This window comes from Thamnophis sirtalis, unplaced genomic scaffold (genome assembly GCF_051295495.1).
Source record: "Thamnophis sirtalis isolate CommonGarterSnake01/CBP01778 unplaced genomic scaffold, rThaSir2_p1.2 scaffold_1, whole genome shotgun sequence".
NCBI classification, from domain to species: Eukaryota; Metazoa; Chordata; class Lepidosauria; order Squamata; family Natricidae; genus Thamnophis; species Thamnophis sirtalis.
In genome coordinates, this window is record NW_028261381.1 from 161,261,122 (window position 1) to 161,287,752 (window position 26,631).

Below are 26,631 nucleotides of genomic sequence, written 5' to 3' on the forward strand. Positions count from 1 at the left end.
GCAAGACAAGAGCTGGCATTAGGTTAGGGTATCAACGGCATACATAGGCACTGCAACGTTTACAGATGTCACAGGATTGGGATTTGGAGTTTTCCAACCACTGCTACAATACCTCCTTTGACCAGTTTCAATACAAGAGAAGAGGCTCCCCAGAATGAACCAATTCTGCCCCTAGCTACGTACACAAGGCAGAAAAGATATTTTGTATGCTTTTACTACTTCATTTGTTACCTTTTCTCACATTCGGCAGTAGCTGAGGGGACAATGGGAAAAATTATTAATTGTGGAGAATATTCACACTCCAGAAGATACTCAGTGCATGGATGGGAAAGTTTAATGCTTGGTTTTAGGAAATGGGAATGTTTCTAATTAGTAAAAAAGCAGCATTGCCTTTATCTCCAGCCTGAATCACCACCAACCCTGCCCTGTGAGGAGGAACACGGAGTGCTGCCCAAGAAGGAGGAGGATGTGGTAAATAGCTGGAAAAGACCCCATCAGCAGAATGAAAATGGGACCCCAAAGTTCTCAATCCTTGGCATTAGCTTACTTCCTTTGAAGCACCCCCTTTACTCCGCTAGGGACAAGTGGCTTTAACAGGTCTTCCAGTCATTTTTCCAAATTCTCCGGTAATTGCTACTTCCGGGAGGGTGAAGGTGAGTTCACTGCCTTCTCCCCATGGGTTGTCCTGTGCGTGACTGCAACAGTGGGCGAAGACTCCCTCTGTTCCCAATTTCCCCAGTGCTGGGAGGAGACACTCTTGTACTCAACGGCCATTGTCCCATCATCTTGCTCAGTGTAGACCCGGGCCTCCAGATGGACAGGATATGATCCTTGGCATTCCCACGTGGCTGTGATTCCTGCTGGCTCATCCCCTTGCACTGCAATGTCGGGCACGAGGGGCACCTGGGGATCAGGGACAGGTGAGCAGTAGGACCCGTCCTCTACCCAGGAAGCTGCATGAGATCCACGCTGCCAGTCTCCAGCTTTACTCTCTGCTGGGACCTCACCACCGGATGTCAGTTCTTGCTCATCAAAGCTCACCTCCTGGACTGCTTCTTGCTTCTTGAAAGAGTCCCGGCGTTCAGATAAGTTCAGCCGCCGCATCACCACGACTTCGTGGTCTCGATCTTGACGTTCCTCAGGCCAGTCCCGAAGCCGAGAAATACCAGCGTCTCCCAGGGTGACCATGCAACTCTCTCTGGCACCTCCATTTCCCAAGTTGGGCGTCTCCAGGGTGAGCTTCCGGCTGCCAACCACTTTTTCAGCCAGGGAAGTAGGGATTTTCTCTGTGGACTGGACTCGTTTGAGAAGTGGGGAACGGGAGCTGTCTGCACTGCGAGGCCGGGACACCTGACGGACCATTGTGGGCGGAGACAAGGTCTTGCCTTGGAATGCCTGGACGTTCTTTGTAAACAATGGAAGTGGGGAAGGGGATCTTTGTGGGGAGGGAGGTTGGGGGACGGAGGAAGGAGTGCAGGCCAATGGGGAAGGTGGGATGCTGCTGGTTGATTTGCGGCGCCCAACCTTGTAGCGATGACTGCTGACTTTTGGGGCCAAGCCGTGTAGGGAACTTGGTCGGATCTGTCCTGCTGGAGAAGTTGGGGTGCTGGAGGCTGGAGAGGGACTCTGGGGCGAGACAGAATCTGACAAAAATAGAAAGCAATTAGGAGGAACATACTGTATATATCTGGTAGCAGCAGATACTTCTACCACTGTTGATTTCCTTTATATTAAAAGTATAAACACATAAAAATACACATTTCAAACTGTTAGCCTAGAATTAGTTTGTTCTAAGAAGCCTTTAAAAGCTTGATGCATTAATACATGGCTGGAGACACCATTTGGTTAGAGTGCAGTACTGCAGGCCACTTCAGCTGATTGCTATCTGCAGTTCGGCGGTTCAAATCTCACCGGCTCAAGGTTGACTCAGCCTTCCATCCTTCCGAGGTGGGTGAAATGAGGACCCAGATTGTGGGGGCAATATGCTGACTCTGTAAACCGCTTAGAGAGGGCTGAAAGCCCTATGAAGCGGTATATAAGTCTTTAAAGAAAAGAATAAAGAAAAGACTTGGTGGAGGCCCGGCCCCGTCACAGCGTACTGGTTGCGAAGGGATCCGGAACCCACCACTGGAATGTACCTGTTCAGTTGGATTATGGAGGGAAGTCTTGTTGAGTGTCCCATTACTGAGGGGATTTTATCTACAAAACTTCTCAGTGGTGGCACCCCTTATCCTTTTCTTGTTCTGTTCCTGTTGTCTGTTTTTTGAATTTGTGTTGTTTTTAATACAGTGTCTTTTCTTAAAGTCACTTTGTAGTAGAGTGACACAGAATCTTTTTATTATTATTATGCATATTCTATTATTTCACAACAGGGTGGGAAAGGACTGTTTTTTCATGAACTCTTTTAATAAATCAAGGAGCCTGTATGATTTCTCTTTTCAAACAGCTGGGCTTTGCTTGCTAAAACTTCTCCACTTTGATAAAGAAGATAAATCTGTTAATAATAGAGATTAAGATTAACCTTTTGGTCAAAGTAAAGAAGTAATCTGAGGAGTCTAACTTTTCTTTTCAGTAATTAATTCACAGTTACAGCAAGAAACAAAGTCTGAAGCTTTACTCTTTAATGAAAGTAATTATTCAACCAGCAGCTTGAGAAGAGAGTCCTAAAAGCAACAGGATGTTGCTGATAAAATCTGGAGCAACTGGGGTGTAATAGACGGATAAAGGTAAATGCTAAACTTCTTAGTAGGAATTACTTCCAAAAACCTTCCCATCAGTTACTTAAAGAAAAGTACAAAAGTTTGTTTAGTGACCGTTCAAAATTATACTGGCACTGAAAAAAGTGACCTATGAGTTTTTCACACTTACAACTATTGTGGCATCCCCTTGGTCCCGTGATCAAAATTCAGATGCTTGGCAGCTTCATTCATATTTATGACAGTTGCAGTGTCCTGGTCTCATGTGATCCCCTTTTGTGACCCTCTAACTTAACAACCGTGGCAGGAAAGTTCATAAAACAGGGCAAAACTCACTTAACAAATGTCTCACTTAGCAATAGAAATAGACTCAACTGTAGTGGTAAATCAAGGATTGCCCGGGGGGATTTTTTTACATAAAGGATAATGTGTTCGGTTTGAGTGGAAATGAAAATAAACCAGGTGGTCTGCATAATAGAACTTACAATTTTAGGGAAAAAATAATAGCAATAGCACTTGAGACTTATATACCGCGTCATCATTCTTTACAGCCCTCTCTAAGCGGTTTACAAATATCAACTTATTGCCCCCAACAATCTGGGTCCTCATTTTACCGACTTCGGAAGGATGGAAGGCTGACTCAACCTTGAGCCTGGTGAGAATCAAACTGCTGGCAATCAGCAGAGTTAGCCTGCAACACTGCATTCTAACCACTGCGCCACCACGGCTCTTAGAACTTTTATTCATCCCAACAGACGTAGCTGATGAAGAAGTCTAGGTGAGAAAAGGACTTTGTGAGAGATTCACAAGATCCTACCTGGCACGAAATCCGGGACAGGGCTGCGGCAAGAAGCGGTAGATGCAGGGGATGAGCTGTGTGTTGGGGATCCAGGAAGGCTCTCGCTGGATGAGAGAGAATGATGGAGCCCAGAGGAAAAACTGCGGCTGGTGTGCAGAACGGAAGTTTGCTTTGAGATCTTCTTGAATAGGGATTTCCGTCTAGGAAGGAGGGGGAGGAGGAGGAGGGGAAAAGGACACTTGCTAAGGGTTCCAACATCTGAAGAACTAGGCTGAGACTTACCAGAACAATTGTTGATTTGAGGTTTGATTTATCAGCTGTGTCTCGATGTAGACTTCAAATCATTGTCCTGTCCTACTCAGCCAGTTTTAGCATCAACAGATAAAACATCACTGAAGCAAGAACATAAGTGGAGGAAGAATTTCTCGTTGTGAGGGTATATATATATTTATTCTATTTTAAAAGATTGGAGCTCTGAGGGTTACAGGGGTGTGGCTGAGTCACTGCAGCTGACTCAATGGATAAGAGGTTTGTGAGATTTTATATGCAGTGGTGGTACCTTGGGACTCAACTGCTTTGAAACTCCTTGAATTTGGCACTCAATGCGTTTTGACATAAAAATTTTGTCCTGGTGCTCATTGTTTGTTTGGTACCCAACACACAAGCTAGAACTTGTCACTGCCAGTTGCCTCATGGCTCACTTCATTATTTCTTATCAGAAAAAAATTGTTTGGTACTCATTTTTGTACCTCCCGGAATCAATTAATAACAAGTACCGAGGTACTACTGTATTTATTTTCAGTATATTTAGGAAAATGCTGACAAACTCTTCAAAAATCAACATTTTGCTGCCAAGTTTCAGGACAGGTTTAGAAGGCTTTAGGGGGCTCCCAGAAAAAGAGGGACAAGGATGTTCAGGTAACCTGTAGAACATGTACAGGTAGAAGAAGAGGTAGGTCAACTCACAAACCATGAAAGACCTTCCTTACTGGATTAAAATGATGACCAAGTTCTGTTCCAACAACAGATAGGCATGTAGATGAAAGATAGATAGATAGATAGATAGATAGATAGATAGATAGATAGATAGATAGATAGATAGATAGATAGATAGAGATAGATAAGATAGATAGATAGACAATGGATGGATGGGAAGGTAGGTAGGTAGGTAGGTGGGTAGGTAGGTAGGTAGATGATAGATAGATAGATAGATAGATAGATAGATAGATAGATAGATAGATAGATAATAGAGATAGATAAGATAGATAGATAAAGAATGGATGGGTAAGTAGATAGGTAGATGATAGATAGATAGATATAGATAGATAGATAGATAGATAGATAGATAGATAGAGATAGATAGAGATAGATAGATAGATAATAGATGATAGATAGATAGATAGATAGATAGATAGATAGATAGATAGATAGATAGATAGATAGATAGATAGATAGATGATAGAGATAGATAAGATAGATAGATAGACAATGGATGGATGGGTAGGTAGGTAGGTGGGTAGGTAGGTAGATGAAAGATAGATAGATAGATAGATAGATAGATAGATAGATAGATAGATAGATAGATAGATGATAGAGATAGATAAGATAGATAGCTAGATAGATAGACAATGGATGGATGGGTAGGTAGGTAGGTAGGTGGGTAGGTAGGTAGGTAGATGAAAGATAGATAGATAGATAGATAGATAGATAGATAGATTAGATAGATAGATAGATAGATAGATAGATAGATAGATAGATAGATAGATAGATAGATAGATAGATAGATGATAGAGAAAGATAAGATAGATAGATAGACAATGGATGGATGGGTAGGTAGGTAGGTAGGTAGGTAGGTAGATGATAGATAGATAGATAGATAGATAGATAGATAGATAGATAGATAGATAGATAGATAGATAATGGATGGATAGATAGATAAAGGATGGATGGGTAAGTAGATAGGTAGATGATAGATAGATAGATAGATAGATAGATAGATAGATAGATAATGGATGGATGGATGGATGGATAAAGGATGGATGGGTAAGTAGATAGGTAGATGATAGATAGATATAGATAGATAGATAGATAGATAGATAGATAGATAGATAGATAGATAGAGAGAGAGATAGATAGAGAGATAGATAGAGATAGAGATAGATAGATAGAGATAGATATATAGATAGATAGATAGAGATAGATAGATAGATAGATAATGGATGGATGGATGGATAGATAGATAAAGGATGGATGGGTAAGTAGATAGGTAGATGATAGATAGATAGATAGATATAGATAGAAAGAAGGAAAAGATGATGGATGGATAGATAGATAAAGGATGGATGGGTAAGTAGGCAGGTAGATGATAGATAGATAGATAGATAGATAGATAGATAGATAGATAGATAGATAGATAGATAGATAGATAGATATAGAACAGAATAACAGAGTTGGAAGGGACTTTGGAGGTCTTCTAGTCCAACCCTCTGCTTAGGCAGGAAACCCATTTCAGACAAATGGATATTCAATCTCCTCTTTAAAACTTCCAGCGTTGGAGCATTCACAACTTCTGGAGGCAAGTTGTCCCACCATCCAAAGCACCAGGCCTCACCCAATTCCAAGCTCGTCTTAGTTACCTTCCTCAATTCAACAGCAATTAACTATTAAACTTTGTTGCCTGATCCCGGCTACCTACTTGTTCTGGCTGTCCCGTTTGTGATTCTTCTTACACCGACGGGCCATCCGTGTCTTGGAACTATTCTTGCGAGCTGGGCCCACTCGGATGCTAGTGTTCTCCAGGGCAGTTGTCCTCAGGGACACCTTGTTTCCACTCTGCAAGAGGGACACAATGGAGAGCTGTCAGACTCTCCCAAAAGCCATATGTGAAAAGATACGCCCCACCATTCACAGAAATGCTACAGACACTTATGGATAGAATACATTCACATTACAGGTAATCCTCGAATTACAACCATTTGTTTAGCAACTGTCTGAATTACAACAGAACTGAAAAAGGGACTTCTACAATTGGCCCTCGCACCTTTGACTCTTGCATGTGTCCGGACACCTGATCAAAATTCGGGCACTATTTATGATGGTTGCAGGATCATGGAGTCTTGTGGTTGCCATTTGCAACCTTACCAGCCAATGTTCGACAAGCAAAATCAACAGGGGAAGCCAGATTCTCTTAATGACCATATGATTCACTTAACTGCAGTTATTCGCTTAACAACTGTGGCAAACAATGTCGTAAAATCAGGTGCAGCTCAGTTAATAACGGCTTTGCTTAGCAAATTCTAGTCCCAATTGCAGTTGTAAGTTGGGGTCTACCCAGTGGTGGGTTTCAAATCCCGTTCCAACCGGTACGGTTGGAATGGGCCTGGTGGCATCCTCATGGAGGCACACAGCGCACGTGCACACACGTCTTAACGTCTTCTCAATGCTCCATGATGCTCCAGCTGCTCCACGGAGCGTCAGGCAGGCGCTGTACATGCTATATGCGTGCGCGGAAGCGCAGAAGCCTTAAAACACAGGTAAGGAGCCTTGGCGGGTGGGCGGGCCCTCCGAAGCACCGTACCGGAATGGTATTCGGTCCTCCTGGCTGGTTCCGGAACACCCGTACCGCCTGCAACCCACCACTGGGTCTACCTGTTTTGGATTAAGCAGAATAAGGGTGCTTGCTTGTTATTTCTGGAACTCAACTGGTCTTATTTCTAGCTGAAGATACATACCTTCAGCAAAAGTTCTACGACATCCATGTGAACCAAACCCAGGACCGATTCCCCGTTCACATGAGTGATGAGATCTCCCGCTCGGAGTCCTGCATCATGAGCCGGGCTCCCATCCTCCACATTCTATGACAGAAATGAACAGACAGATCATTGAAAAGTCTTCTGACTTATGTTTGAAAATATTTCCTTATACAGGAAGATGGAGAATTAAGTATGCAAGTAGCTATCTCTTTCACAGACTTCTCCAGTCATTCTCCCTTTCACTTCATTTTCTCCCAATCCAGCAGAAAAGATGAGCACCCAGTAAAACCCATGTTTCAGAATTCCAGCTTGCAAATAAAGTGAACTTGGGATTCTGAGCCAGTGCACAACCCATGCACTGTTCAGCTAATGATTGTCCTTGTTGAACTTTTATTATTCTCTGGTAAACCACTTTAGAAATTTCAGGGAGTGGGGAGATTTGAATTTTTTAAACATGCATTGGGTTATGTTATGGGTGAGATTATAGCCCAAGATCAAAAGTTCTGCTGTTGCTGTATGTTAAAGCCAGGTTTATAAGCATATTGAGACCTTAGCTTTTGCTAGAAGCCTGAGTTGTAACACATACTATACTTCTTCAGATCCTCAAAGAGAAAGTGAACTAACAGAGGTTCAGCACAAGTAAGGTAAAGGTAAACATTCCCCTCGCACATATGTGCTAGTTGTTCCCGACTCTAGGGGGCCGTGCTCATCTCCTTTTCAAAGCCAAAGAGCCAGCGCTGTCTGTGATCATGTGGCCAGCATGACTAAATGCCAAAGGTGCATGGAACGCTGTTAACCTTCCCACCAAAGGTCGTCCCTATTTTTCCACTCACATTTTTTACGTGCATTTGAATTGCTAGATTGGCAGAAGCTGGGACAAGTAATGGGAGCTCACTCGATTATGCAGCGCTAGGGATTCGAACCGCCAAACTGCCAACCTTTCTGATCGACAAGCTCAACGTCTTAGCCCGGGAGCCACCGCATCCCTGTCAGCGCAAGTAGAAGTACCCTAAGATGGAATCCATAGGGCCCAGGTGATTTTTTAAGTATTTGGTTGCTGGTTTTCCTGTTAGGATCGAGCTGGAATCTTTCTCTTTCAACCTGTTCTTCATATCCACTTGGTAGAATGTCTGGCCTTGCTTTTGGAAAGGCGCTGAACCCCGTTAGGAATTAAGTGTCTCTGTTGTTTCTGTTTTCAGTTATCCTTTTGCTAACAATTACCTGGCTAGCAATTTATGACTGCATTTAGAAAAGCCTCCAAACATCCATCAAAAAAAAAAACCCCAAACCCTCATTCCTGATTCTCCTCCAAAGTGTTCTTTTTCAACAAAGCGATTTAGGGAGCAAAAGGTGCTTCCTGGTGATTATTAGGAGCATAAAATCCTTGCACATCTATTGCAAATCATCTACAGATCTGCCAAAGTGACAACCCCATTTTGCTTGCTGTTGAATTAAAGGATTTCAGTCCCAAAAATGGGGAATGACATTTTCTATCTGAAACTTTAAGATCAGTTACAGTAGAGCTCTAAAATGGAAGCTGAATTATCTGGCTACAAGCCCCCACCCCCCTTTTAAAAAAATATTCTATGATTCTTAACAAATCATACAAAGCAAAGTTCTTTTCGGCTATTAATAAAAACTCAATGGCTGGATTCATTATTGTAAGGTGAAGAGCTGTAGTCATTCCCCTTTACAAGCACAGCACTTTATGGCTTAGCTTATGGCTGCTTTCGCCCACATTATTAACCATTATTACTGTAACTTTGATTAAACAAATTTTAGGGGCTTAATCCACATATAAAGCTAGGCTAGGATGAGGCATTCCTGAATGCCTACCCTGTACCTTAGTGTCATCTGTAAATCATGCCTACATTGTTATTTTAAACAGCCCTGAACCAGGTAATCCTAACTAGCTTTCCTATGGCTCCCCATTTTTTCCCCCCGTCACCTTCAATCAACCTGAAAGAAACTTACCCAAACCATGTGGTGCACAGCGTAAACATCGCTGTCGCCCATGTAGACACGGATGGCCCTCAGTGAGAAGCCATACTTCTTCCCGGAGCTGTAGATGACAATGGGAGGTCGCAGGCTGGAGCCACCAAGCATGGAGTCCCGACTTGGGGAAGAATCACGGGATGAAGGATTGGAAGAGAGGGAGTGGGGTGAGATGGGGCTTCTGAGAACAGCCCCACTAAGGTCATCTGTTAAAAAAAAAAAAAAAGGAAGAAGGAGGCACAATGATAAGGGTGAGATAACTAAAGTACAGTATTACCAATCTCCAATGGAAAAGAATCCAAGCAAGCAGATAATTAAATTTAAAGTTTAATAAAATTTGTATGCCACCCACTCCCTTGGGACTCTGGGCGGCTCACAACAAGACAAAAGAAACATTTAAAATTTAAAATATAAATACAAATATTAAAATTCCACATCATCCATTCCATCTAAGCGGGGCTGGATATCAATCAACAGCCCCAGGCCTGCCGGAACAGCCAGGTCTTGGTGGCTTTACGGAAGGCCGGGAGAGTGGTAAGGGTCCGGATCTCTGCGGGTAGATTGTTCCACAGGGCCGGCGCAGCAACAGAGAAGGCACTCCCCCGGGGGGCCGCCAGCCGGCATTGCCCGGTTGACGGCACTCAGAGGAGGCCCAACCTGTGCGATCTTGTTGGTCGTTGGGAGGTAAGTAATGGGAAACTTTTTCTTTTTCCCCCCTTTCTCACAGCATTTCTGTATCACCCATATTTTCAAAACATCCAAAAGAAGGGGGGGAAAAAACCCCAAAACCAACCCCCCCCATAACAACTCAAAGTCCGAAAACAATCCATTATAGATAGTCCTTGACTTACGACCACAACTGAGCCCAACATTTCCATTGTGAAGCAAGGGAGCTGTTAAGTCAATTTTGCCCCATTTTACGACCTTTCTTGCCACCATTGTTAAGTGGATCACTGCAGTTGTTAAGTGAGTAACAGGACTGGTAAGTGAATCTGGCTTCCCCGTTGACTTTGTTTGTCAGAGGGTCATAGGTCATATGATCCTAAATAAACGGCAGTTGCCAAGCATCCAAATTTTGATCAGGCGACCATGGCGAATGCTGCAACAGTCATAAGTGTGAAAAACGGTCATAAGTCACTTATTACAGTGCCATTGTAACTTTGAATGGTCACTAAATGAATGGTTGTACATTGAGGACTAAGTGTATTGTCTTCATTTTAGACAAGTTCAAAATGCAAAAAAAACCACCCAGGAATTCCTAGTAACCAAACAGCCTTTGACCCACAGAAGAAAAAAAAAGTGCATGTTCTATCTCCTAAGATATCAGCAGCTAAAATCCTCTAGCCCAGCGATGCCCAACTGGTGGTCTGTGGAATCACAAGAACATTCTGGTGGTCCGCAGAAAAATTATTTGCATTTTTTATATTGCACTAAATCAGGGCTCCTCAAACTACAGCCACTGGGCTTGATACGTGCAATGAATGTTTGTGTTGCTGCAGAGAGTCTCCCCCTTTGGGGTGTTTTTGTGTGGGTCGGAGGGCGGCAGAAATTCCGCCTTGGGGTCTGCTTCAGCCTCCTGGTGTGGGGCTTTGGGCGAAGGCTGGAGGGGAATGCCACTGGTGGCAAAGAGCCGGAGGGCCTTGTTTCAGTGGGACTGTACTATGGTCTAGAACTGGCTGACCATCTCAGCCCGCTGAGCCTCCACTCCTGCAGGTCTTCCTTCTGCTTGGAAAGCCTATGCTTGTAGTCCTCAGTGAGATGCTTCTGCTGAGCCTCCTTCTCGGTCAGATCCAATTTGAACTGAGCCAGCTGTTTTGCCAACTCTTTCTCATGGTGGCTGCTTAGCTCCAACAACTGCTTCCTGTTGGGGCCCTAAGGAGCCCGAGCAGGCAGGTGAGGTGGGGCGGGCAGGAAAGGGTCGAGTAGAGGCTGGGGAGGTGCTTTTCCACATGATTGACATAGAGTTAGTCACGCCCACCCAGTCACATGACCACATAGCCATGGTCACCCAGCCAGTCATTAGGCAGATCATATTAGTGGTCGGTGGGATTTAAAATTATAAATTTAGTGGTCCCTGAGGTCCGAAAGGTTGGTGACCCCTGCTTTAGCCACTCTTCGCTGAAAAAAAATACAATAAATAATTATGATTTCTCCCTATCCATGTACTCTTTCTAATGGTACTTTTTTTTAATAAAAGGAAGTTGCACAAAAGGCTCTCCAGCCACTCTCGCCCCATTCCTTGGTTGCATTTACAAGCTCCTATTAAGTGTTAAGACTCTTAAAGGACTCCTAAGATATCTGGAACTCAGTGCGACCACAGTGGTGTTTTTGGCCCTGTTTTATCTACTTCTACATTGCTACGTGCTGGAAACCAACCAGGAATTATTTGTCCCACTGACCTGAATTGATGATAAGTGATAATGCAGAAACTGAAGCTGACTTTGGCACTCTGCCACTGGAAGATGCTGGCTGCTTCCCTGCAGAATCCTTGTGAGGCCGATAACTGCCCTCGCGGTCCAGACCTCTTGAGGTAGAGCTCTTAGTACCTGTGCTGTTGCTCCTGAGACGGACACAGTTCAAGCTAGCCAGGTCAGCTAGAAGGAAAAGAAAGGGACCTTTAGCAGCCTGTAGCTTCGGGATAGAAGGTCGGAAGTTCAGCGGTTCAAATCCCTAGTGCCACGTAACCGAGTGAGCTCCTGTTACTTGCCCCAGATTTTGCCAACCTAGCAGTTTGAAAGCACATAACAATGCTAGTAGGAAAAAAAAGAAACCACCTTTGGTGGGAAGGTAACAGCATTCCGTGTGCCTTAGGCGTTTAGTCATGCCAGCCACATGACCACGGAGATGTCTTCGGACAGCGCTGGCTCTTCAGCTTTGAAATGGAGATGAGAACCGCCCTCTAGAGTCAGAAACGACTAGCACATATGTGCAAGGGGAACCTTTACCTTTACTTTAACTTTGGGATAGGATATTTGAATTCGAAAGATCCCAAGACCCTTCCTGTCATTTCCATGTGATGTTGGAGAAGATCCTTCTGAAACCTTTTAGAGCCACTACCAGTCACTGTAAACCAATGTTTCTCAATCTTGGCAAGTTTAAGTTGCGTGGACTTCAGCACCCAGAATTCCCTAGCCACATGCTTGCTGGAGAATTCTGGGAGTTGAAGTCCATGCCTCCTCAAGTTGCCAAGATTGAGAAACATTGCTGTAGACAACTGCAAGTTTGATGGACCAAAGGTCTGAGTTTGTATCTGGGTTAACCTAGCATGCTAAATCCTAACCCGAAATTTACCCAACACAATTCCTGTGTTCACATCACAGACCATTCTCAAGCCAAGAAATATGTATGTAATGCCTGATTCTCCTCAAAATCCCAGTTCAGTATTCAAGGAGGTTGGGTTGCTTGGCATTCAGTATGTTGTGGGAACCAGGCCATCCCGTCAGGGCATTGTATTAAGCTATCAGAATGGTGGGGTTACTGTTTATTTGTCTAGATTAAGAATGTTATGTAATAATGGAAATTATATTTGGCAGTAGGAGTTTGCTGTAACTCTGCTTTATAAATTTTATAAAGTAAAGATACTTCCCTACTTTATAAATCACTATTACTATGGAACCGGTGGGACAGAGATACAAAAGTGGGTGGTAGGTATAAAAAGGTTGACTACCCCTGGTTTAATAGGTTGTGGGAACCCTGTTGGTATAAGGCGGAATCCTGCATTTTCACATATTTAACCTGGTTCTCTTCTTCCTCTCTTATTTCCATTGATCTTTGGGGCACAGAAAACTTCTCTCATTCTTTGCAAAGGGTCACTAGTCTTAAATTAAATTAATTAAAAAGCTAAATCGAGTACTCAAATAGAAAGCTCATGTTCAGAAGCAGTCTATCCCCACACATACTAGTTGTGGAAGATAAAGTTCATGGAACCAGTTTATGGAACTCTAGTGGTTAAGGCATCTGGCTAGAACAGGGGTCGGCAATCTTAAACACTTAAAGAGCCACAAAGGTCCTAACCGAAAGCCCTCATTCAATTGTGGAGCCGACCAGAAGTCCAGTTCCCCCACCACAGTGTCCTCCTAGCACGGTGTCCTTTTTCCTCTACCTGTCCCAAACAAAAGCCCTAACCTTATCAATTGTGGAGCTGACTGGCGACAGGGAGCCGCAACAGAGGGATGAAAGAGCCACATGCGGCTCCAGAGCTGCGGGTTGCTGACCCCTGGCCTGGAAAGTTGGACACTATGATTTCAAGTCCCTCCTTAGCCATGAAAGCCAGCTGGGTGATTTTGGACCAGTCATTCTCTCTCAGCCCAACTCATCTCACAGGATAGTTCATGTGAGGAAAATCGAAGGAAGAAGGTGTATTGGATGCGTTTGCCACCTTGAGCTATTTGTAAAAATAATAAGCCCAGGATACAGATATAAAAAAAAAAACAAGACAGGCCTCCTTGCATCATTATTGGCTGTCACCAAATGAAGGAGATTAGACTAAACTTGGCAAATGTTGCTACCATTGTTGGCTTCACCTGAGATAGTATCCGGAGAGATCCTGCTCTCACCTGCCAGTGCTGAGCCCTTGCTGGGTGTCCTTGGTGCTGCCATCTCAGAATCCCCAACGACAAACTTGGGGCGCTCCTTTTTGGCTGTCCCCCGGCAGGGGCTCTCATCCTCAGAGGACAAGGCAAACTTGGGCATCGCTTCTAGGCTGCAGGTGCTGCTCAGGATGGCAGGGCTGCGGCTGAATTCTTGACGGAAGGAATGGACGGTGGAGCCACAGGAGGTCCAGGCACGAAGTCTGCATGAGAGAGAGAAAAGAATGGAGGACATCTGCAGGGAGAACTTGGAAGACTTCCTTGCAAAGCAAACATATCCCCAGTATGGAGGATGGTCCATTATTATTTTTTCTGTTGTGGCCAGCAGAGCTGGCAGCAGATTCGGACAGTGAGGAGGTTGGGGAGGAACATGGGCCAGTTTTGGCATCTAGGGAAGGCTCTGATGAGGGCTCTGTGTCGGAGGCAGAGAGGGGGCCAGAGCGGTATACCAGTTAGCAGCTGCTTTCAGACTCAGACATCAGTGAGGCAGACAAACAGCTGAAGCCTGTTCCCAGTGTGCGCATGCACAAAGTTGCCAGACAAAGGGAATAGCTAAAGAACAGGGGTCGACTTGGGAGTAAGGCCACAGGTGGACGATGAATGGCCCCTCCCAGAGGAAATAAAAGAAGAGTGAAAGGGGAGTGGAGTTTGCAGGAGACAATTAGTTCGTTTAATTGGTTGGTGACTCTCTGAGACTCCTTGCCAACTTTTGCAGATATCGGCCTGGCAGCTCTCCAAGCCAGATAAGGCCTGTGACTGTAAATCCTCTCTTGAAAGACATTGCTGGATGTGAAGGAGCAGAATTCACAGCCAATTAATAAAAGTCGGTTTTGTCGGGACAAGGAGTTTGCTTCGTGCTCTTGGGCAGCCTAGGTCAGAACATTTTCCAGTTTGTTTATGTATTAATCAAATTTATATGATCAAACTGTCCCTCTCTATCTGAGATAGTAACTCATTCAAAATAATTCAGCAAAGTTGGGAGACTTTGAGTTCCATCTGCCAGTCAGTGTCGACTGGCAACTACGCGGAGGAGAGCCTTTTCAGTAGTAGCTCCGACCCTTTGGAACGATCTCCCCGTGGAGATTCGTACCCTCACCACCCTTCAGACCTTCCGCACAGCCCTCAAGATCTGGCTATCCCGTCAGGCCTGGGGTTAAAGATTATAATCCGTCCCCACCCGAATGATGAATGTTGCTCTATTTTTTTAATTATGTATGTTCTATACGTCATTGTATGTATCCCCTCCCACATAAGCTGTAAGCCGCCCTGAGTCCCCTCAGGGAAAAGGGAGGCCTATAAATAAACTTATACCATACCATACCATACTTGAATATGTCTCTTCCCAGTCCTGCACTCTAACTACTATAGCACACGGCATTCATGGATGTCTACAAACACTGCAAGATGAACCATGAACAGAGTAACAAGGTCAGAACACGCTTCCCTCCTTTGCCTCGTCTGGTGCCAAAACTGAACTTGCCCTTTGGAATGTTAAGGAAACCAAAGAAACTCAGGAAGCTCCCTAAGATGTGCAAAGTCCTTGCACCGCTTCATTTCGAAAAGGCCAGGTGTGATCCCGTCGGCTCACCTGGTCTCAGTCTTAGCTAACCGGCTCTTGTCCTCATCTCCAGAGCTGTGATCCCCCCTCTCGGCCCGGTCTTCTTTGTCCTCACCATGGCCCTGCTCAGACGATGTGAAACTGAGGGTGGAGGAGTTAGCCAGATATTCACAACTGCTGTAAACCTGGGAAGTAGGGAAGAGAGGAGGAAGGAAAATCAGTTGGATGCAGGACAAACTTATTTTATATTTAGAAGAAAACCTCTTATACTACCACCTCTTACAATAGCAATAGCAGTTAGACTTATATACCACTTCATAGGGCTTTCAGCCCTCTCTAAGCGGTTTACAGAGTCAGCATATCGCCCCCAACAATCTGGGTCCTCATTTCACCCACCTCGGAAGGATGGAAGGCTGAGTCAACCTTGAGCCGGTGAGATTAGAACCGCTGATCTGCAGATAACAGTCAGCTGAAGTGGCCTGCAGTACTGCACCCTAACCACTGTGCCACCTCGGCTCTCAACTAGACAACACAGTATCAACAGTAGAGACTTTCAAGTTTCTAGGTTCTATCATATCTCAAGACTTAAAATTGACACCTAACATAAAAAACGTCATAAAAAAAAGGCACAGCAAAAATATTCTTTCTGCGCCAACTCAGAAAGCTCAAAGTGCCCGAGGAGCTGCTGATTCAGCTCTACAGAGGAATTATTGAGGCCGTCATCTGCACCTCCATAACTGTCTGATTTGGCTCTGCAACCAAACAAGACAAACACAGACTTCAAGGGATAATTAGAACTGCAAAAAAACAAACAAACCCACATTTACTACCAATCTGCCTCCCATTGAGGACCTGTAAAATGCACGGGTCAAAAAGAGGGCTGTGAAAATATCTACAGACCCCTCACATCCTGGACATAAATTGTTTCAACTTCTACCCTCAAAACTACGCTATAGGGCACTGCACACCTAGGCAATTAGACACAAGGACAGTTTTCCCCCAAATGCCATCACTCTGCTAAACAACTAATTCCCACATAAATTTGCTAACACATAATTCTCACAAACAATTTACTAAGACTGTATTACTATTATTCTCCTCTTCCTTCCTAGTATCTATCTCTTCCCACTTATGACTATAACCATGTTGCTTGTATCTTTCAATTTATATTGCTTTATTTGTTTACTAGTACAATTTGATAGCTTATCAGAAACCTTGACTATCATTAAGTGTTGTATCTTTTTATTCTTGATGAATGTATTTTATTCTCCTTATCTACACTGAGAGCAATATGCACCAAAGACAAATTCCTTGTGTGTCCAATCACACTTGGCCAATAAAGAATTCTACTCTTGTTACATAGCCAGCAACTGGAGACTGGAGGCTAGAACATATGGAAAACGATTGTAGGAATTGGGTATATCTAGTTTAATGGAAAGAGCGACTAAGGGTGATACAATAGCAGTCTTCCAATATTTAAGGGGTTTCCACAAAGAAGAGGGGGTCAACCTATTATCCAAAGCACTTGAAGGCAGGATAAGGAACAATGGATGGAAACCCATCAAGGAGAGAAGCAACCTAGAACTAAGGAGAAATTTCCTGACACAATAATTAATCAGTGGAACAATTTGCCTTTAGAAGTAGTAAATGCAGCAACACTGGAAGTTTTAAAAAGAAATCGGACAATCATTTGTCTCAAATGGTATAAGGTTTCCTGCTTGAGCAAGGGGTTGGATTAGAAGACCTCTAGAAGGTCCCATCCAACTTTGTTATTCTGTGCTTAAGAATAGTTTTGCAATCAATGAGAATATCACCCCAAACCTCCTCCTTCTCTGTACAGTTCAAGTGGCCCCCATGTTCGCCAACAACAAAGCCAGAAATTTTCTAGCAAGCCTCCCCAAAGGAGTCCCTTCCCAACCTTGCTGAAACGATGGGAGCAGGAAGAAAACTGACGAATCTCCGCACTGGATTCCTCATCCTGGGTTTTCTCGTCATCAGAGCCCAAATGCCGGTAGCGCTCTGAGCGAGCTGGAGGAAAGAGAAAGTTGAAGAAAAGGAACTCAAATCTTTGCCAAATTTACCCTCTTTAGGAGCGGCTATAGGCAGGGGTGGGCTGCTACGGGTTCGGCCGAGTTTGGGAGAACCCGTAGCTAACGTTATGGCTGGTTGGGAGAACCTCCAAATCCCACCCCTGGCTGGCCCCGCCCACCCCTTCCCTCCCAGGAGTTTCCAAGCAGCCCGTTCTGGTAAGGGCAGGGCCTGCACGAAGGCTCGGGGAGAGGAAAAAACGGGCCTACTGGAAGGCCTCTGGAGCTTGGGGGAGGTGAAAATGGGCAGATAAGCCGTTGCTGAAATGTTTGAAGCTCGCCCGTGTGTGGTGACCTTCTTCATAGTCTCTAGAGCAGTGTTTCTCAACCTTGACAACTTGAAGATGTCTGGACTTCAACTCCCAGAATTCCCCAGCCAGCAAATGCTGGCTGGGGAATTCTGGGAGTTGAAGTCCGGACATCTTCAAGTTGCCAAGGTTGAGAAACACTGCTCTAGAGGCACTGGGGCTCTATCCAGAATCCACCAGCTAGCCAACCAGGCAGCAAACCTCTAGTTATGCTACTTGTAAAATTATGGGAATGGCAATCTAGAGAGCACCAAGTTGCAGAAGACTGCTATAAGCAGTAAAACAGTCCCAAGGGCGTCCCAATCTTTCAGGATACCTTTAAGGGGCCCTTCTGGGATTCAGGTTGCACCTCTGCCATCCAACCAATACAGCCCTCCCCATCCATTCTCTCTTCATCTGGGAAGCCTTACTGTCAAAGTAACTGGTGTCATCTTCGGCCTCCAGCTGGGGGATAAACTCAGCTTTTTGCCTCAGCAGCCCATTCCAATCCAGATGGTTGAAGAAGGGATGGTGCTTCACCTCATGGGTGCCTCCTAGAGGTTGAGATGGGGAAGAAGGGATCCAAGGTACTGAGAGCTGATCACTCAGGAGAGCCACAACATCTCTACTTGTACCACAGCTTTAAGTACAGGTAGTCCTTGACTTACAACCACAAACAGAACCAGAATTTCTATTGCTAAGGAAGAGGGTTGTTCAGTGAGTCGTGCCCAATTTTACAACCTCTTTTTGCCCTGGTTGCTAAGTGAATCACTTCAATTGTTAAATGAATCATGCAGTTGTTAAGCGAATCCAGTTTCCTTCATTGACTTTGCTTGTTGGAAGCCAGCTGGAAAAGTTGCAAATAGGGATCACATGATACCGAGATGCTACAACCATCACAACTAGTTGGTTATAATGCACCCAAATTTTGATCATGTGACTGTAGGAATCAGTGGTGGGTTCCTCTCCCCGTCACTACTGGTAAGCTGCGCACGGGGCCGGGCGTCCTGGTCATGCACATGCACTGCGCACGCATGTGCACTCTACCGCCCCTGCTGCTCATCGGACACCCAGCTGCTCGTCGGAGGTTGCGAAGGTGCCGCACGCTGTGCGCGCATGCACAATTGACCCGGTTGCTTTAAAAACAGGTATGGAACGCAGGCGGGCGGGTGGGCCAAATGAGCCACCATACCAGTACGGTGGCCACTGCTCCCGGCTACTACTGATACGCCCTTACTGGTCTGTACCGGCCGGAACCCACCACTGGTAAGAATGCTGCAATAGTTCAAAGTATGAGGACTGGTCAGTGCCATTCTAACTTCAAGTGGTTGCTAAATGATTTGCATCATTTGAGCCAATGACTACCGGTCAGGACTACTTGTACTGATGTTGTTGTGATACCTGTGCCCAGCCGCTCCAGAGGGCAGTGACGCAGGAGCTGTGTGATCAAATCTTGGGCATCAGCAGGAAGAGCTTCATCCCCCTCAGGCCAAATGATTTCATCTGAAATTAAGGAAGTAAAACGAAGGCAGTTTTGGAGGGTGCTCCTTGAAAGTTTCACTACCTCAAAACTTTTCAAAAACTTTGACAGAACAAGGAAATGGGACAGAGCTATTAGAGAAATTTAAGGAAGAAAAAGAAGTGTCTCAATTTTTTTTTTAATCGTGTGTCCTGAATGGAATCTCCATGCATAGAGGCAGAAAGATCAACATCACTCCTGCTTGCATAACCTTAATTTTTATCTTCTCAGAATTTAGATTATTTTTGGGGTGTGATGGGGAGAGCGGTGCTCTTTTTTGGTAGATGTAAGGTTGGAAGAATATAAGGATGCTCTTCTTAACTCACAGGTACATAAAGTTCCACTCTTAATTCTTAGCCTACCATCAAATATAAAACACCTCTATGAAGGCCATCTTATGGATAATGAAATGCAAAGTAAACTTTGCTCTTATCTTTCCTTGAGATCAACCATGCTAGTCAGAAATCCAGGAGATCCCTGAATGAATATCATTAAGGTCTGACTCAGAAAATGCCAGACATACGATCTTTACCTATACAGGGCAATATTTCTAACTCAGGGTTGAAATGAGGAGTCCTTAGTGTTTTGCAAGCTTAGTTTTGTTTGTTTTTTACAGACATTTCATTTCCCAAACCAGATTAACATCATCATTGCTAGTAAGGAGTAGAGTTTGCTCTCAGTTTATATTCTAGTGGATTGCCCTGACAATGTTGGTGGGAGTGGTCTTGGTGGTTGATTGGTTGGAATGTTTAACTGTTAGCCTGTTGGGCAGTTCCCTGATTGAAGTATTGATTGATTGTTGGTGTGATATTAATCTTAGAGTTAATCTAGGCTCATCTGGGTGTTGACTGCTGGTGGGGAGCTATTTTGGTCTTTTTGTTCCCTTTTTGGCTTGCTGATCGTCTCTTTTGCACAGTATGTAGATATTGTTTATGTCTGTGTGTCTGTTGATGGCTAATTTATCAGAAGAGCCAGGCTTCCAGAAATTCTCTAGCACCAAGTCCAAAAACACCTTTCACAAGTCCTTGTGAAAAACTGGTACAGGGATGCTATTTGCACAGTTGAGTTAAGAAGAGTTCTGACTTCCTGCTTTATTGCACTCTTGGCATGTTTTGGGAAATACTGTTGGTGAGAGAAAGACAACTCCTTCATCCCTCTTCTCAACTCCCAGTTTCATTTTTATCACTGGAAATGGCAGAGAAGCTCATCGTTATCAGCCTCTCCCCTCATCACTACTGCGATTGATGGGAATTTTCCAAACCGTGGGGATGCTCGGGATATTCCCGTATTCTGAAGGTGCCTAACCAAGACATTGCTATTCAGCAGTGTGTCCGAAGAGAGCAAGAAGGATGGGGGGGAGGGGGATCAGCAAAGCGGCAAATTTTACATTGGGATAATATTCTTTCCATTCAAGGACAAGCGGAGAGCACTTTAACTCATCCCTGAAGAAAAGGCCCTGTGAAGTGGGAAGGCAACAACACCCCCCCTCCCCGCCCCCACCCTTTCTGTCATCTCCAGGGACACATCACATGCTGAGCGAAGGTCACTTTTGTCTTCCGCAGTTCACTGAGTTTATCTAGCGGATTTCTCAAAGGTTCTTTTGTTCCGCCAGGCATCTGGGACTGGCACTGGCTTGACTTCTGCAATAAATGGGGCCCTTACCGCGTCGTCATTCAATTTCTCCAGCCTTATAATTCATCTCTCTTCATTAAGGAAAAGCAAACCTACCACTTATCACTTGCCCAAAGAGTTCCTCTGGAGTGTCACCGAAGAATGGGACGCAGCCGATCAGGAACTCGTAGAGTATTATGCCCATGGCCCACCAGTCCACTGGCTTTCCGTAACCTTGGATCAGGATCACTTCCGGAGCAATATACTCAGGAGTACCACAGACCTACAAAAGGACAGAAAACAGCATTCCGCCTGTTTCTGTGAACAAGGAGGTTTCTTCTTAGGGATGGATGGGATCCTTGTCCCCCACCTTAAACCCAGAAAGGGCAGAATCAAGAGAGTGAGGACTCCTTCAGGTGGGTTCATGGCTTCCGATGTTTGGAGGCCATTTCCTTTGTACCCAGTAAAATAGTCTAGTAGGTTTCACTAGAAGACATGCATGCTCCTTGCCATAAAGATCATACCTGTTTATCCACAAACTCTCGGGTGTCCTTCTCAATGTGGCCCTCATAGAGATTGGTAGTCATGTTCATCAAGCCAATCTTGGACAGGCCAAAGTCGGTCAGCTTGATGTGGCCCATAGATGTGATGAGCAAGCTGGAAGAAAGAAAGAAAGAAAGAAAGAAAGAAAGGAAGGAAGGAAGGAAGGAAGGAAGGAAGGAAGGAAGGAAGGAGGGAGGGAGGGAGGGAGGAAAAAAGGAAGGAAGGAGGGAGGGAGGGAAGAAATGATAGAAGTTTGAACCATGAAAGGAATCAACCAAATAGTTCAAAATCTGTAAACTTTTTGTTGTATGTACCTAGAGTCATTCATATATGAGATGGGCGGCTATATAAATTAGATAAATAAATAAAAAATAAAGCAAACGTTTTTTAGCCATTTGAGACACTGGCCTCTAATTCTACAAGTAGAATGCAATGTGAGTGGATTGAGTTGTTTGTCACACATGTATAGGTGTTACTGCTCAGGCAACCCGCACAGCCAGTCAGCATCCTAGGCTAAAGCAGATAAGCGTATCAGAAGAAGACTCCCTAAGAAGAATTATTGAAACAAATGCATCCCACCCACCTCCCTGCATTTCACAATCTGACTTGTACCCATTCTCACTTGTCTGGTTTGAGATCCCGGTGAACAATGCCGTAATTGTGAAGGTACTCAAGGGCCAGGACTGTCTCAGCAAAATACATCCGGGCCATGTCCACAGGCAAAGGTCCCATGTTCTTCAGCAGGGTGGCACAGTCCCCACCTAAAGGAGACAGAATGTCAGAGAGTCCACTCCATGTAAAACACCAGGGACATTTGACAAACCCAGCTTTGATTATTTGACATCTAAACCAGGGTTGCCCAACCGTGGCAACTTTAAGACCTGTGGACTTCAACTCCCAGAATTCCCCAGCCAGCATGCCTAGGTTAGACATCCCTGATCTAAACCTTTTTGCAACTTGTGCTAACTGTCTTTTAGACACCAAGTAAACGGATTTTATTTAATTCTGCCTTTTTATGCTGTTGCTTTTTAATCTCTTCACCAAAATGCTTCTTTTAATGGCCTTATTTTATTGCCCAGGATAGCGATCCTTTCTTAATGTTCTCAAAAAGATTCCGGTGCTTTTTAAACATTTCAAAATGGAAAACATTTTACATATGCTTTTTAAAAGTATCCTGCAGAAATCAAAGAGAAAATCTTTCACCCTCCTCCTCCTCCTCCCCCGTCACAAACTTAGAAAAGCCAAAAGCACGTCTCATCGTGCCAAATAAACATATTTGGCAATACCTCGCTCTTTTATTTAGTTTTCCAAAAGGAGGGTGTTTTTTTAAAAAGTCCCCGACTGAGATTTCTTTTGGCGGAAACCCCTAGGAAAAATTTTAAGATCAAGAAAGCAGATTTTAGGCAAACTGAGGAGGGTTTGGGGAAGGGATTTGAAAATGTCAAGCACTTCAACATCGCACTTCCAATGCAAAGATACGGATGATGCTTTTGAGACTTTGGCAGCCGTCCTACAACATATTTTGCAGACTTCCTTTGGCAGCTGTTTGACGGGGATATAAATGTTGCTTTTCAAAGTTCGCCAATCTCTGGATTCCAAAACTCTGTAGCCTTTTAGGAATTCAGCACATACAATATGAAACCGCAGAGCTGTGGAATGCTCCGTGCTCTTCTAGAAATGGATATTAAATTCAAGCTGGAGCCTGATTTTGCCAAGATGAAGCTCTTTTTCTTTGGAGCAAAGGATACTGGCCTCCTCCGGGTTCCATCCACCAGCCAATGCCATCTGGCTGCGACCCGGGGGAGGGCCTTCTCTGTTGCAGCTCTGGCCCTTTGGAACGAACTCCCCGCGGAGATTCGGACCCTCACCTCTCTCCTGGCTTTCCGAAAAGCCGTTAAGACCTGGCTGTGCCGGCAGGCCTGGGGTTGATGAGCTCCCTTCCCCTCTCGACAGGTGTGGTTGTTGGTTATTTTAAATGTCTATTTTGTATTTGCATGTTCCCCTTCCCGTTGGAGTTGTTCGCCGCCCTGAGTCCCTTTTAGGGAATAGGGCGGCATATAAACAAAATGAAACTTCAAACTACTAGAAACTGCCCAATACTAAGTCAAACTATTGATATATCTGCCCCACAACTGCCTCCACTAACTGACATCAGCAATCTATCCATGGAAAAAAGCCTTTTCCAAGTCTTGCCACCCAGGATTCCTTGACTAGAGATGCTGCTTTAGACAGACCCGGAATTTCTTCCAGCTGCTCTTTCCTGGAGATCTTTGTTGTTCCATTTCCATCCATACCCATCAAGCTATGTCCTTCTGAATGGGGGAGATAGGTCAAAACAACAACAACACGTAGCAACTGAGGTGTTGAAGTGGGCAAGAGGCGATTGAGCTCTTTTTTTTCTTTCCTTATTGTTGTTTTGACTTGTTTTTCCTTCCCCCCTCTTTCTTTTAAAGCATAGCAATTAAAGTATAACGCAGGCAAGTGATGATGCAAGGATGATTCTTCTTCTCGGTTGCTGTTTTGAATCGTTTTTCCCTCTCTCTCCCTCTCTATGCTTTTTTCTTTCTCTTTTTGTAGGCAGGTGACATGATTAGACGTTAGACAGGAAAGAAGGGAAAAGTTTTTTACATGGTGATATGATTAAAAGCTAGACTAAGTGATAGAAATAAAAGAGATTATTAAGGGACTATATTTTTATTTGACAAAATGAAAGTAATAATGAGAAATAGGTGGGATAATGGAATAATGAAAGATTGTAACCTAATATACATGTACCATATTTTTCAGAATATAAGACACATCTTTTTCCCTCAAAAAAGAGACTGAAAATCTGGGTGCGTCTTATACACTGAATACAGCATTTTTTTGCCTCCTGAAACCCCTCCTCTTCACCAAAATGGCCCTGTATAGCCTTTAGAAGCCTTTCAGAGTGCTCCTGGAGGCTGGGGAGGGCAGAAATGAATGAAAAACGGGCCGTTTTTTGCTCAATTTGCCCCTCCCCAACCCCCCAGGAGCACTCTATAAACCTCCTAAAAGCTATTTTGCAAAAATGGGCCGTTTTTGGGAGGTCTGCAGAGTGCAAAAACTTTTTTAAAAAATTTGCTTCTTCAAAACCTTGGTGCATCTTATACTCCGAAAAATACGGTGTATTGTTACAGAAATTATATGTTGATTGAATGTAATAATAATATTTAATCTGATCAGTTTTGTTTGTATTGGAATGCACGGTGCCCAGGTGCCAAACTGTTCACGCACTGATTTGACATTTTTTATAAAAATAAATAAATAAAAAGAAATCTATAATCTAGATTTCTACATTAAAAAAAAAAAAGATACGTCCTTCTGCAACCTCACCTTCCACATACTCCATGACCATGCAGAGATGACACCTGGTTTCGAAGGAGCAGAACATGCTGACCACAAAAGGGTTCTCCGCAAAGGTCAGGATGTCGCGCTCCACAAAGACTTGCTGGATCTGGTTCCGTAACACCAAGTTCTGCTTGTTAATCTTCTTGATGGCAAACCGTTGGCGAGTCTCCTTGTGCCGCACCAGATACACAGCCCTAAAGGAACACGGAGACTTATTGGGCAACATGGGAAGATGGGAACATCTTGATGTTTTCTATCCATTGTTTAGTTCTCTTGGCAACTCGCTTGAGGTAGATGAGGCTGACAGATAGTGGCTGTCTCAGTTCACCAGGGCCATAATGAGGATTAATTCGAGTACAGGTAGTTCTCAACTTACAATGATTCATTTAGCAACCGTTTGAAATTACAACAGTACTGAAAAAGATGAATTATGAGCAGTCCTCACACTTAACAATAGCAATAGTGGAATAGAATAGAACAGAACAGAATAGAATAGAAGGGACTTTGGAGGTCTTCTAGTCCAACCCCCTGCCTAAGCAGGGAACCCTACACCACTTCAGACAAATGGCTATCCAACATCTTCTTAAAGACTTCCAGTGTTGGAGCATCACAGCTTCTAAAGACAAGCTGTTCCATTGATTAATTGTTCTAATTGTCAGGAAATTTCTCCTCAGTTCTAAGTTGCTTCTCTCCTTGATTAGTTTCCACCCATTGCTTCTTGTTCTACACTCAGGTGCCTTGGAGAATAGTTTGACTCCCTCTTCTTTGTGGCAGCCCCTAAGATATTGGAACACTGCTATCATGTCTCCCCTGGTCCTTCTTTTCATTAAACTAGACATACCCAGTTCCTGCAACCATTCTTCATATGTTTTAGTCTCCAGTCCCCTAATCATCTTTGTTGCTCTTCTCTGCACTCTTTCTAGAGTCTCCACATCTTTTCTACATCGTGGTGACCAAAACTGAATGCAGTATTCCAAGTGTGGCCTTACCAAGGCATTATAAAGTGGTATTAACACTAGACTTAGTACTTAGACTTACACAGGCAGTCCTTGACTTACGATCACAATTGAGCCCACAATTGCTGTTTTTAACTGAGACATTTGTTAAGCGAGTTTTGCCCCATTTTACCACCTTTCTTGCCACTGTTTTCAAGTGAATCACTGCAATTGCTAAGTTACTAAATGGGTTGTTAAAGTGAATCTGGCTACCCCCATTGACTTTGTGGTCTGAAGGTCGTAAAAAGTGATCACATGACCCTGGGACACTGCAATGGTCAAAAATATGAACTAGTTGTCAAGGATCTGCATTTTGATCACATGATTGTGGGGATGCTGCAAAAGTTGTAACTTTGAAAAAAACAGTCATGTCAATTTTTCATTGCCACTGTAATTTTGAACGGTCAGCGTTGTAAATCGAAGACTACCTGTATAAGCTTCACAGTGCTTTACAGTCCTCTCTAAGTGGTTTACAGAATCAGCATATTGTCGCCAACAATCTGGGTTCTCATTTTACTGTCCTTGGAAGGATGGAGTCAACCTTGAGCTGGTGAGAATCAAACTGCTGGCAGTCGGCAGAAGTTGCCTGCAATTCTGCACTTTTAACAATCCTCCAGCTAGCTAACCAGCCAGAAAACATCTAATTATAATATTGGTAAATTATGGGAATGTCAATCTAGAGAGCACCAAGTTGTAGAAGACTGCTATAAACAAAACAGTCTCAAGAATCGAACTGCTGGCAGTCGGAAGCTGGCAGAATTAGCCTGCAATACTGCATTCCAACCACTGAACCACCACGGCTCACAACTTAACAACCACCACTTACTTAAT

General features: G+C 44.1%; 1 protein-coding gene across 1 annotated transcript in view; it reads right to left on the reverse strand.

Annotated features, from left to right (window-relative positions):
* Positions 1-311: 311 nt before the first annotated feature.
* MAST3 (microtubule associated serine/threonine kinase 3) overlaps positions 312-26,631 on the reverse strand; it is a 75,093-nt gene continuing 48,773 nt past the window's right edge. Inside the window, exons 14-28 of the mRNA XM_087701790.1 lie at positions 24,791-24,999; positions 22,059-22,197; positions 21,418-21,550; positions 21,011-21,176; positions 19,165-19,266; positions 18,195-18,317; positions 17,308-17,417; positions 15,420-15,574; positions 13,799-14,034; positions 11,642-11,836; positions 9,222-9,448; positions 7,227-7,349; positions 6,191-6,327; positions 3,514-3,695; positions 312-1,643 (exon numbers count right to left, since the gene is read on the reverse strand). Coding sequence (XP_087557916.1) covers positions 634-1,643; positions 3,514-3,695; positions 6,191-6,327; positions 7,227-7,349; positions 9,222-9,448; positions 11,642-11,836; positions 13,799-14,034; positions 15,420-15,574; positions 17,308-17,417; positions 18,195-18,317; positions 19,165-19,266; positions 21,011-21,176; positions 21,418-21,550; positions 22,059-22,197; positions 24,791-24,999 — 3,247 coding nt within the window. The 3' untranslated portion in view covers positions 312-633. The remainder of the gene's footprint in view (positions 1,644-3,513; positions 3,696-6,190; positions 6,328-7,226; positions 7,350-9,221; positions 9,449-11,641; positions 11,837-13,798; positions 14,035-15,419; positions 15,575-17,307; positions 17,418-18,194; positions 18,318-19,164; positions 19,267-21,010; positions 21,177-21,417; positions 21,551-22,058; positions 22,198-24,790; positions 25,000-26,631) is intronic.